Below are 12927 nucleotides of genomic sequence, written 5' to 3' on the forward strand. Positions count from 1 at the left end.
CACAAAAGATCCCGCCTACTACTGGTAAATCACGAATCACCCCAAAGAGAACAATGAGAAATCCCGCCCACTTTTTCTGTGTCGTCCAATCAGAGACGGCAAAATCGCGGATGACCCAGATTGTCACCTGCCAATCAAATCTCAAACAACATTTGCGTGGGCACTCCTAGAATGATGAGACACTATAGAAACGAAAATATTGAATCAGAAAAAACTTTATTTGTCCCCGGGGTGGAACTGGGGGACATCAAATTATGGACATCAATAAATAAATAAATTGATAAATATATATATATAATGTAGGTATAATAAATACTTGATAGAATTGCGCAAATTCTTCCATTGGAAGAGACTGTGAAGTAGCTGCTCTCTGCATTTATATAATAAATTATAATAAATATATTTTGATGATTTAATCAGTTGGACAACTCTGGGGACAAAGATTGCCCCTCAATGGGTTTTGCAGCGGAGTCTGCGACCTGAGGGGAGCCACTCCATGGCCGGGTGTAAGAAGAGGGAATAATTATCATAGTTCAAACTAAAATCATTTTATGCTTCTATACAAACAGACTTCAACTCTCGGTCCTTAAGTGTTGTTGTGGGCGGGGACAGGTGTCATCTGTGACACAATAACGTTTTTCAACAAAAATAAGTGACCCAAACAAGACAAACTGAAAAGGACCTGCGCAATAATAGAGTATAATGGTCACCAATAATCACTCCATTTTATCTCTCTTGCTTTAAGCTCCTGCCCATTAAGCTGTCCTCTCCAACACTGTCTCCTCGAGTCAGGCTTTACTGAGGTAGGTCAACTCAGTGCACAATGTGTCTACACAGTCCTCTTGTGTAACACTATACAGTTTGACTTCCTTATGCCATCATAGTCCTGTCTTTTGAGTCACCTGACATCATTAAATCTAAAACCACAATGACCTTCATGACCCGCTGCGCACTGTAATGATGTGACTGAGTTTACGTTAAAAACAGGGAATTATTTAAGAGTAAGAAAAATTGTTTGATGTGAATAGTGCTTGTGATTCTTGGGTTTCATGTGAAAAAGCTGTGCTGGAATTGGTCAAATCTTTGAGCAGTTGAATGTTATACCAATTACCGGAGGAACTGATCAATAAAATTGGTATTTTGGGATGATGACGGTGGCAAACAACCAGAATAGGGAAATCATCTTTACTGGAATGTAACTCAGGTTTCAAACGCAATGGCATTAGTCTGACAAGATGCAACCACCAGGATTGATCACTAAAAAGCTTAGTAACACCCTCCACTACTCCTTCTCCCACCTTGAAAACAAAGACACCTAAATCAGGATGCTCTTTTATGGACTACAACTCCCAGTTTAACAGCATCATACCCCACAAACTCACACACAAAATGTCCACCCTTGGCCTACACCCTAATCTCCGCGACTGGGTCCTGGACTTCCTGACTGGTAGACCTGAATCTGTCAGGATGGGTCAGCCAGCATCATTATGAACACGTGTCCTCAGCTCCATTCTCTTCACCCTGTTCACCCACGACGGTGTTGCCGGCAGATGACACAGCAGTGATAGGACGCATCACCGGCGGAGACGAAACGGGCTACAGGATGGAGGGGGCCGGTCTGGTGTTGTGGTTTGAGGACAAACTCCTCACCCTCAACACGCGCAAGACCAAGGAGATGATAGTAGACATGAAGAAAGAGAGAAAACCTCATCAGCTATAGTTTCTCCAAGATCTGAGGTTGAGATGGTTAACGGCTTCAAATACCTGGGTTTCCACATAAGTGAGGCACCTACGTGGTCATTCAATACCATACAGACGGTCAGGAGGGCTCAGCAGCGGCTGTACTTCCTTGGGAGGCCCAGGAGGTTTGGCAACTTCTACGGCTGCATTGTTGAGAGCATCCTGACCAGCTGCATCTCTGTGTGGTGCGGCAGCACCACTGCTCTGGACAATAGACGTGGCCTGTGGCGAGTGGTTAAAACTGCAGAGAGAAGCAAGAAACCCACTGTCTTCTCTGCAGAGTCCAAAAGAGAGCTGCTCTATCGCCAAGGACCAAGTCCACCTTCAAAATGGACGGTTCACACTCCTACCCTCCGACCAGAGAAACAGGACTGTGAAATGTAGAAGGACACGACAAAGAACTCTATCCGACTGCCATCAGACTCTTTAACAGCTGACACTCATTCTTCTTTTTTTCCTGCTCTTTACATGCAGCACATTTAGCACTGCGCTCATCTGCACATGTAATTACTGTCCACTTAAACTGAACTCATCCTTGCACCTGCACTTTGTGAGTTGCACACCAAGTTGCACTCAAATGTCTTATCTGCACTGCCAATACTGTTCATATTTATAATAATGTTTACACTATCATTATTTCTTATCAATGCATATCTAAATGCACTGCGGACAGCAAAGTAGGGATTTCAATATACAGGGAAACAGGTTTCTACATTGTGAATGTGACAATAAACGCATTGAATCTATTTTAATCTATTGAATTGAATCCAGTAATAACAATATTATTATTTATTTGACTACTCAGAAAATTCCTGAAGAAAAGAGGTAGGTATCTCAGCTGAATGGAAACATGGATGTCAAGAAACTTGGCTAAAAAAAAACCCAACAGTATATATATATATATATATATGTTATGCTGCTTTAAAATCAAGGAAAATTTAATGATTGTAGAGATAAATGCAAAGAATCACTGAATGATTTAATTATGGTGTTTAAACCACGCCATCCTCACAGAGGCCATATTTAAGATGTTCCAGTGCTTGATAACAATTTAAAGGGTGAGAAGCGGGAATACACCAGGGTTCTGGAAGGAGACCATAATCAGAAGGAAAATTAACAGAAAATCTTCAAGGAGGCCTTGTTCTACAGCAGTGGTTCCCAACCTTTTTTATACCAGGAATTGGTTTTATGTATGAAAATGTTTCAAATAATAAAAACGTTTGTCAGTTCACAGTATTTAATCTGGATTCAACAATTACACTTTATATTGCGCAATTACAATATAAAATGTGGCAGTAAGGCAAAGGTGGAAACAGTCATTTCTCAAAATAAGATCCAGAACATCTAATGAAAATTTGTAACCAAGACAGATTTTCTTTGCGGCCTGGTAACGGTCTACGGGACGGAGATTGGGGACCATTGCTCTACAGGACAGTTAATGAAACACTTTCTTGAATAAGGTAGCCTCATACCAAGGTGGGTTCAGACAGGGAAGGAGCGCTAAATCTGTTCATCTTTGACACATAAAGATATAATATAGATGCATATTTTATGGAATAGTATCAAAATCCACACAACCTGACTTAAATTTCCTCTCTTGAAGACACTCCACCTCTCAACCGAGAGGCTTCTTCGACCCCCGTTCAACCTCATTTCTGCAAAACAACTCTTCCATTAACATAACAAGCCATTGCAACTTAGACCAGCCCCCAACCCTAGCACTTACATCCGGAAAACTCCTCACAGTCCATTCGAACTGAAGAGGCCGCTCGCGTGAGAAGTGAAAAGTCCAGTTACTGTGAAAAGTTTTGACACTAATCATGTAATATTGACATGAAATAGGTGTATGAAAATAAAACCATGTCCACACACGTGTTTCATAGTAATTGGTAAAGTTTACCGATAAAGTAAATCAATAAAGTTTATCTTATCTTATAATTATAGAGGAAATAGAATCAGCCCTGACAATAATGATAACTGCCTCATCTTGCCAGTCTTCTTCTTCTCTTCCTCTTCGGCTTTTCCCTCCAGGGGTGGCCACAGTGAATCCACCTTCTCCATCTCACCCTATTCTCTGTATCCTCCTCTTTCCCACCAACTAACTTCATATCTTCTCTCAGTAGCTCCATAAATCTTCTCTTTGGTCTTCCTCTAGACCTCCTGCCTGGCAGCTCCAATTCCAGCATCCATCTAGCAATATATTCACTATCCCTCCTCTGTACATGACCCAACCATCTCCGTCTGGCTTCTCTGACCTTCTCTCCAAAACATCTAACATGTGCCGTCCCTCTGATGGACTCATTCCTGATCCTATCCATCCTGGTCACTCCCAAAGAGAACCTCAGCATCTTCATCTCTGTGACCTCTAGCACTGCCTCCTGTCCTTTTGTCATAGTCACTGTTTCTAGACCATACAACATCACTGCTCTCACCACTGTCTTGCACACCTTTCCTTTCATTCTGCCCGAAAGTCTTCTATCACATAGTACCCCTGACACTTTTCTCCATTTATTCTAACCTGCTTGAACCCGTTTCTTTATCTCTTTTCCGCACTCTCCGTTGCTCTGGGCTGCTGACCCCAAGTACTTGGAATACTCATTCACACACGTATAATCTGTCTCGCTGCGACTCACCTTCATTCCTCTCCTTTCCAGAGCAAACCTCCATCTCTTGAGATTTTCCCCAACCTGCTCCCTGCTCTCACTACAGATCCCAATGTCATCTGCAAACATCAAGGTCCATCAACAAAACATCAATCAGACTGTCCATCACCACAGCAAAAAGAAAGTCCCACCTCCACCTTGAACTTCTGTTACACCTCTGGTACACCTCATCAGCTCTTTCAGTTGAGACTGATACCACCAACGAGCTCTACTGAATGCCACAGGAGGTCTTTCCTACCTGAGGCTATCAGAATTTTGAATTCCTCTCCCTTCAACCGCAGAGAATCTCAAAATCTTTGTACTTAAGACCTTAAAACACTTTATACACTTTATACACTTTACAGTTTGATTTGAATTTCTTATTCTCCCCCCTTTTTTATACTGTTTATACAATTTCCTACTATTATTTATCATTGTTACGTTTTACTTGAAACTCTGGCACAACAATTTCCTTCGGGATAAATAAAGTTGTTCTTGTTCTTATTCTTATCACTCTCATGCGGGCATACATGTACTACCTCGTCTCGCCAGTAGGTGGCGCCACACCGATTTAGATAATGTTGGTAACACACGAAGAAGACGTAATGCGGAAGTGAACCTTACATCGTCCTCAGTGACTTGTTTTCTACTTAGAAAATGTAGTATTCGCGTTAAGGAGCGTGTAATTTGGAGGATAAACTTACAGGGGTTTATTCGAGTTGTTAAGGGAGGTTTTACCCCGGGCTGTTTCCAGCTTCCCGCTTCCGCAATGAGAAAGAAACGCTGAGTTTTCGACTCAATACGACTCGCAAAAGGAACCGAAGCCGCTCTTAAATGACGCTCCGACTGTTGTTGTCGTGGTTTGGATCCGACCGTCGTGGGTTCTGCTCGGGGACGTTTTTCCTGATCACGCTGGTCCTGCTGACTTACGCCGGGGGCATCCAGGCAAGCCTCAGCCTCGGTCCGGACGGAGTGTTCCCCGGGGTCTCAGGTACTCACCCTAATACGATGAGCGTTTTTTATATGTGCGGATGCACTTGTTATTTAAAAAAAAAAACGCCGTTTCAAAGCAACCGTGTGCTTTACAGATGTGTTCCTGTACGCCTTCAGCCACGACGAGCCGGCCTCCCTGCTGCTCAGCCTGGCTCTCCTGCTGCTGCTCGGCCCGGCGCAGGAGCGCCGCTGGGGAACCGCCGCCTTCCTCGCCCTCTCCCTGCTGACGGCGGCGGCGCTGCCCGCGGTTTACACCGTCCTCCTCTGCGCGTTCGGGGCCGAAGCCAGTCGTATCGGCGGCTACTTTGCCAACCAGCTGGCCCTGTTCACAGCCCAGTGCCGTCAGATGACGCAGAGGAGGTTTCTGAGAATGCCCGTGTGGCTTCTCCCCTGGTTCCTCCTGCTGCTCGGTCTGCTGCTGCTGCCCGGGACGCCTGCACTGCTCAATTTCTGTGCAATAATCATTGGTCACAACTGTATCCTTCCTTTTCTGCGTGCTGCTGATTTCCTGTGCCAATGTCTTCATCATATCCAGAGGACTCGTATCGAGTTCATTTCACCGGTTTCAGTGATTGTATTTCCTCTGTGGAGTAAGTAGCTACGCAATGGAAACAAAAGAGCAGGGGTGGGCAAACTTTTTGGCTCAGTGGCCGCACTGACTTTTAAAATTTGACAGACAAGCCGGGTCAGAACAAGATACGGTACATACATATATATATATAAAAAAAAGCATTTGTTAACAGTACATATCAGACTCGTCTGATATTTGCTTTGAAAATAAAACTAGGTTGGTTTTGAAGGCTCTGACGTTTGCTTGCATTTCATGCACAAACCAGTATTTCCCTTCACATCCAGCTCATACATGTGTCAGTATGTCCACAGTAAAGGCTAAATCACAAAGCCAATCTGTGTCATTCAGCTCAGGAAAATTCACAAGTGTTCTCAAGTTGCTCCAAAAATGAAATACTATCTTGTTTGAGCAGCCACACTTTTAGATCCAATCATTCAATCATTCACATCAAGTACGAATTCTGTGCCAAAAGACCAACGGGCCGGATTAGAAAGACCAACAGGCTGGATGTGGCCCGCGGGCCGTAGTTTGTCCACCCCTGCAATAGAGGATAAAACAACCTGCTATCAACCAGCTAACAAATGTAGTTTAAGGAATGCAAAGGATCAATTCACTGCTCTGTAGGATTGAATACATCTAGTGCGCGCCCCCTCCAAACTATTTCATCGCACTTAATGAACTTGTCAGATCATCAGTCAGCCATAGTGATGTTACAGGAGCTGGAGGAAGCAAGTATCATGAAATTCCTCCCTCGTTCATCGTACGTTGCCACTTCATCCAAGTTCCGATTGCCCACCTACAACGTCTCGCCGAGGTACGAGTCCTCTCGTTCATCTCCACGGCTTCCCAATATTCAAACTCGCCTCCCGTGTTTACAAAGGAGTCTATTTGTTACTTTAAAAATCATTTTTCCTCACAGATCTACGTCATTACCTCAGAGGATGAGCACGGAACAGGTGGCCCCGTGTCCGGTGGCGGATCGCTCCGTTTCGAACCACCGCACGTGGACGGAGCCATCGCCAGCGTGGTCGTGTCAAGAGACCGCACCACTTTCAGAGGCAGAGATGTTGGATGAACAGATGCTGCGGGCAGGGATCCTGGCATCCTTACAGGATACCCCCGAGGAGGTGGATGCCAAAGTAGAGGTGCCTAAATCTTCAATTTCCTCTCTTCGGTAAGTGTGTTGAGTTACGTACGAATGTCACAAGACTGCTTTTATTCGATACCAAGTGATCGAAAAAGAAGACTGAAGACTTGTGTGTGTGTGTTTTTTTTTTTTTTCCTTGTTCAGACTCCAGCAGCTGGAGAAGATGGGCTTCCCAACAGAGAAAGCAGTGGTGGCGTTGGCAGCCTCGAAGCAGCTAGATGGCGCCATCTCCCTGCTGGTTGATGGCAGAGTAGGAGAGCAGGCTGTGGTGGTGGCCAAAGAGAAGAGCTCCAAGCCAAAACAAAGCTCCTAGGCAACTGCACGCACTACCTTACGAGGCCCTCTCCATGTTTGCTGTTGTGCAGTTAACTGGACTTTTGCTTGGATTTTTGCTGAGCTTTAATATTTAGATTTTTTTTTTCCCTGTGGGCTAAAAGTAAAGCTTTTGTTAATAAAAGTTCCCTGGAAATGGAGAGGGATGACATTTCTCTCCCCTGAGGAGATGACACGGGAATATTGAAGTTTTAAACAGATCTTGTTTTGACCTCAGATCACACCGACCGGTTGTGAAAGAAATAAGGACAGGTGACGAGGTTATTAAAAAAAAAAAAAAGGAACATCATTTTATTACACCGATCATCTGGACAGGATTATTTCAACACAACAAAACATTTGCAGGAGGAGAATTCAAAATATTAAATGGTTACACGACAGCGTACAATGTAAACTACAACTGACCATTTTAAATAGTTTCACAATGACTAATGAAAGATAAAATAAAAAACAAACAAGTCAACAATTTACCAACACGACAGCGGTAAAATATGTTCAAGTTCCTTTTGACAGTTTATTTCCTTCTCATGCGTGTTTGGTGTGTGCATTAAATAGTTTAAAAGACGTTTCAATTTGTTTTTATAGACACTGGCAAACGTAATTAAGCTGTTGCATGTCAAATTACTCCATCAGTGTGTATCGTAATGGGAAAAACACTCACGCCAGAAAGGTACAAATTACTGTTAGCGACATATATCTCACATATAAAGTAGAGATGACTTCATCTTTTAGTGCACTACATAACATTGAGTTTAACAATATCATAGAAGTAATAACAAAATGAATGAATACTACATGGAGAGATTTGTTTGTGTTACCGTGTTCCGTGAAATTGTACATGCTCAATACATTTAAATCATGGAATTTCCTCACGTTGCATTAACACTGACAAATTGAAATTAAAAATAAAAGGAAAAAAAAAAAAAAAACAAAGTCCAGTATTGTCTCTCGCAAATGAGTCCTGCTTTGATCGACTGGTCTAAATTACCCTTATCGTCCGAATCTGTTTACAGCGTGAGGAGCACCGCTGATGACTTAATGTGAGGCTCGGCAGCCAAAAGGAATAAGACTGAGGGGAGCTGCTGGGTGGAGCATGTAGACTCAAGTGTACGGTTATGGCAGTGGGTGGGGATCTAACTAGTTCTCACATTCCAGATGGTGGAGGGCATTATTGTGGAGTTTCCCTGAGGTGTCCCCCAACCTCAATCTGACAGCAACGCCCAGAGAGGGGCAATCAGATCGGGTCTAAATCTGTTGAGTGCTGATGAGACCTATAGGAGGGTGAATCAACCCAACCTGCAGTCCTCAGGGTGAGCGGGGGGGGGGGGGGGACTATTTCCCTCGGACCTTGGTGCCGGAGGACCGAGGAGAAGCAAGACGATATGGAAGCGCCTCTGCTCGCTTATCTCTGTAGAAACTAGGGGAGGCTGTGCCAAATGGTCCATCCCCAGACCCTAGATCAGGCTCTGTTGAAGAAAGACAGAAGTTGGAACCGGGCTTCCCTGTCCAACAGCGTGGGTGGACGTGCGCTGTAATCCTAATTTTCTAATCCGGCGTCTGTCCGGGAGGCACGAGAGGACTCTGACTTTTGACCGGACGCGGGGTGGCCCGCTTTTAAACCCAAGTCGTCCACCGTACGGAATAACTTCTTAGAAAAGCTTTAAGGCATTTAGAATTCCTTTGCATGAATCAGCTGTGAAATAGGAGTGTCTGGCGAGCGGGGCTGCAACTAAGGATTGTTTTCATTATCAGTGTATTTTGGTCTAAAATAATAAAAAAAAAAGAAACAGAGCAACGAACATAATTTCCCAAAGCCAAAGATGATGTATTTAAATACATCATTATATCAGACTAACAGTCTCAAGCCAAAAGATATCAATTTACAATAATGCAAAACAGAACAAAAGGCTTTTACTTGAGCGCACCAGCCCACCAGTAATTGTCTCTGAGCAATCTTACTTGATTTGACCAAACAAATGATCATCACACTCACAGATGAGTTACTTTATTTCAAACGCCAATCAATTAGATAATGTAATTTGTTGCGGCACTACTGGCTGGTGGACCAAAGATATGAACATTAACTCACAAAGCACATTGCGATTATTATTCTTCTCATTATTATTATTGTTATTATTATTATTCGGTAGATGTAAGCAATATCTCCTATAATCCTGGCATTGAAACTTTCAATAATTCAAAACCACATTTCAACGAAACATAATTTTCACCGACTAGGTCGACCACCTGCAGCATTTAGCGTAAGAACATTAGAACATTTAATCATCAGACTATCTGCAGGGCGTGAGCAGAGCTGTGGGCTAGGATGTCTCAGCGTTACCTGGCCAGATGATTGCCTCCAGCAGCGTCACCCTACGAGCCAGAAGCTCAAGGTCTGCCTGCAAGTCTTGGAACATCTGCAAGCTAATGTCCTATCAGAGAGCAGTGACAGGGGGGACCGTGTGAGGGTATGGAAACACCAGCCTGAGTCCTGGGGCTGCTCGCGACTGTTCAAGCTCCCTGTCCCAGGAGTGAAGTGTGGTGGGAGTTTCAGCCCCCCACCTTTGACCCCTGCTTTAAGCTGACCCTGCCTCCGGCCTCCTACTCACCATGAATACCGATCATAGTCTCAAGGATTAAAACCCTCTCGGCTAAGATCTTCAGCGCCTCCCTGATTTGATGTATTCCGTCCCCCTGTGAAGATAGATACAGCCGTCAAGGTAAGGAGCACAAGCCAAAGAACTGCTCGCCAAGATGCAAGTAATTTTTTTTTTCCTTTTTCTTTTTGTCAATACAAGTTCAGCAGTTAGAAGGTTAAAACAGTCCAAGTATCTCTGCCCGGCACTCTGACATCTCCAAACATCTCCAACGTTTCTCTGAATTTCCCTCATTCTCTGGCCATGCTTTAAAATGAAGGCAATCTCTGCCATGCCGGCCGGGCAGCATCTGCATGCACGTTACAGACCGGCGATGAGACGTCGCACGGCCGGATCACACCTTTCCAGGATTTCAAATCCATCATGCTATCCGCGATTGTTTTTGGTGGCGCAGAAGCTCAGCCAGGCAAGGATCTGCATCGCCGCGACGGTTCACTTCGTACTTATCGCGGCGGTCACAGAACTACGATCCGACGGGATGAAGCCGATACAGATTTTTCCGACCGAGAAAAAAAAAAGCCATCTTTTGCTTGAGTGTTAAAGATGGCTTTGTGAGTTATTGTTTCCCAAAAGAGACGTGACGAAAACGACGAAAAGGACACGTCGCGCGGAGGCGGCGGGGAGGGGGCGTCGACATCACAAAAGGAGTCATGCAAAGAAAAGTTCTGCCGCGCACGTGAGCAGCGAAATGCTCGAATTAGTAAGGCAAACCAAGTGACTGACGATTAAAGAAAAAAGGCAAGGTTTAACTTACTGACAAAAAAAAATATGTGTCAAGTTTACACTTTAACTAAACAGATCACCTCCAACTTGTGCCCATACCTTGCCTTATTTCTGATTCGACGTATTATGGTATTTTTTTAATTAGGTGGTTAATTTCGACATCCAGAAAAATAGGTTCTTTATGGTGCGATTCCAAGGGATGCTGTCATGCAGGGTTGAATTGTGGGATAAAAGAGGATAGCTGTATCCACCCCACTCACGTCACAACACAACACCTCAAAACCCACCACTGACATATGAAGTGATTTGGCATATACATTTCACGGATCATAATTTTGGACTACAATGTTTCTTTTTTTTTTTTCAAAGTTGTTTTTGCTTGTGGATCAATTCATTTTGAAATCACAATGATTCTGGCTTTGTCCAGAACAGAGTATTTCCATGCATATGCCAAACTAGGATGCTGAAAAGGTGACTGTGAAAGGTAGCCATGGGGACAGTAGCTTGCAGAGGGAGTCAGACAGCTTCAAGGGACAGCAGTCCAGAGCGCACCCCGAGGACCAACAGTACAAAAAAAAAACACATTCATCGGAGAATCAACAAAGGACGTCCGTGATAAAATCATAAACATCAACGGCAGGAGGTAAATAAACTTTTTCGAAAATATCCCGACAATGTAATACTACTGGAATTTCTGAAAATAAGAACAAAAGGTTACATGAGCAAGGCACGGAGATGAAGATCGCTATTATAGCGGTCATTATCTGAGTTGTGGGTAAAAGTTAAAAGAAAGCATGTGTGTGTGTGTGTGTGTGTGTGTGTGTGTGTGTGTGTGTGAAGAGTTAAACATGATTGATCCTGTAATATTAAATCCAAGCTTTGGTTAATTGCACAAGTATTTGGGTTTTTGTCCTTTGACACTATATCAGTGATCGGTCTGTGATGAAACCAAATTACGTAATAACTCGCGCAAGTGATTCTTGTATGATGTAATAGGACGTCAAAAAGCGGTAAATAAACAATATAAATTATCACACATTGCAGTTGATACCTCAATATAATGGGGTTGCAAAGAGTTCATAGAGATGAAGAACTTGCATAAAAGTGAGCATTATGAATATTGTCAAACCAACCAAAAAATGGAGAGAGAGAGAGAGAAAGAAAGAGGGAAATTACTTTGAATATCAATAATTAATCTTAATGAGCTCTTAAAATATCAAATTATACAATCATTCTCACATGAAACTGCTCGCGGTCTTAACTGCCGATGAGAAACAAAAAGCAACGGACATTTTGGAGGTTCTATTTTATTCTGATAATTAGTTAAATATATTTTTTGACTGATTATCAAAATAAAATGAGGTATGAAACATTAATTTTTTTTTTGTATTTAGCAGTTATCGTCAGTGTCTACGTCACTGTGAACTCTGAAGTACAGCTGTTACATAATGCCATCTATTTTTACATTTCTCATCATTTTAAACTTGCAACCCCCTCATTTAGTTATAATCACTGCAATATGTAGCAATTTATTACAACGTGTAGTAATTTATCAAAAGGTTCTGGTGCCGTTACATAATGAAGTGAAAATATATTACATTTTGGCTACGTGTTACATAATGCAACGTTATTACATAATGCTGTGTTACAAGTCCGTCATGATGCATCTGCTGGCCCGGAACCGACAAACAACTTGTGACGCCGGTAGTTCGCCTTTGCTTGGTACCTGGATTTTATGCAAGTAACTTTCTTTACCTGATCTGTTTCAAGAACCCAGAAGAGAGCGGTTTGCTTTTTTTTTCTTTTGCATTCTGAAACATTTGTCAAAGAATCGCAAAGAAAGTCCTCGTTCTCATTGCTCACAAGAACAAAACCAGCTGATGGATTTTGAAGTTGGCTGGTTCTCATGGCAACCGCACCTGGGTACTTTCCCCAAACACATTCCCCGCAGCTTATTTTTATGAGACAGCTCAAACGAATGGATCTAAAAAACAAACAGTTGTTTACGAAGTCCCGCGGTGTTATACCTGGAGGTAATGACCGACGATACAGCCTGGTGACTACTAGAGGGCTACGCCTGCGCACGTGCGTGTATTTAGTTGCCGTTATTGTTGTTTTTTA

At 43.1% G+C, this 12927-nt stretch overlaps 2 protein-coding genes across 3 annotated transcripts in view; one reads left to right on the top strand and one right to left on the bottom strand.

Annotated features, from left to right (window-relative positions):
• The first annotated feature begins 5077 nt into the window (after window positions 1–5077).
• On the top strand, window positions 5078–7543 carry rhbdd3 (rhomboid domain containing 3). Its single transcript, XM_086174190.1, has 5 exons — window positions 5078–5373; window positions 5471–5851; window positions 6634–6760; window positions 6866–7120; window positions 7238–7543. Exons 1-5 carry the CDS (start codon window positions 5217–5219, stop codon window positions 7404–7406), a joined length of 1089 nt encoding a protein of 362 aa, XP_086030316.1. The 5' UTR covers window positions 5078–5216; the 3' UTR covers window positions 7407–7543.
• Window positions 7544–7693: 150 nt separating this feature from the next.
• emid1 (EMI domain containing 1) overlaps window positions 7694–12927 on the bottom strand; it is a 63350-nt gene continuing 58116 nt past the window's right edge. The window contains exons 15-16 of one of the 2 annotated variants that reach the window (XM_086174187.1): window positions 10036–10120; window positions 7694–8892 (exon numbers count right to left, since the gene is read on the bottom strand). In XM_086174187.1, coding sequence (XP_086030313.1) covers window positions 8759–8892; window positions 10036–10120 — 219 coding nt within the window. In that variant the 3' untranslated portion in view covers window positions 7694–8758. The remainder of the gene's footprint in view (window positions 8893–10035; window positions 10121–12927) is intronic. The other variant, XM_086174188.1, reaches the window with a different exon arrangement.

This window comes from Fistularia commersonii, chromosome 26 (genome assembly GCF_037954325.1).
Source record: "Fistularia commersonii isolate RoL2024-O1a breed Wild chromosome 26, RoL_Fcom_v1.0, whole genome shotgun sequence".
In the NCBI taxonomy this organism is placed as follows: Eukaryota; Metazoa; Chordata; class Actinopteri; order Syngnathiformes; family Fistulariidae; genus Fistularia; species Fistularia commersonii.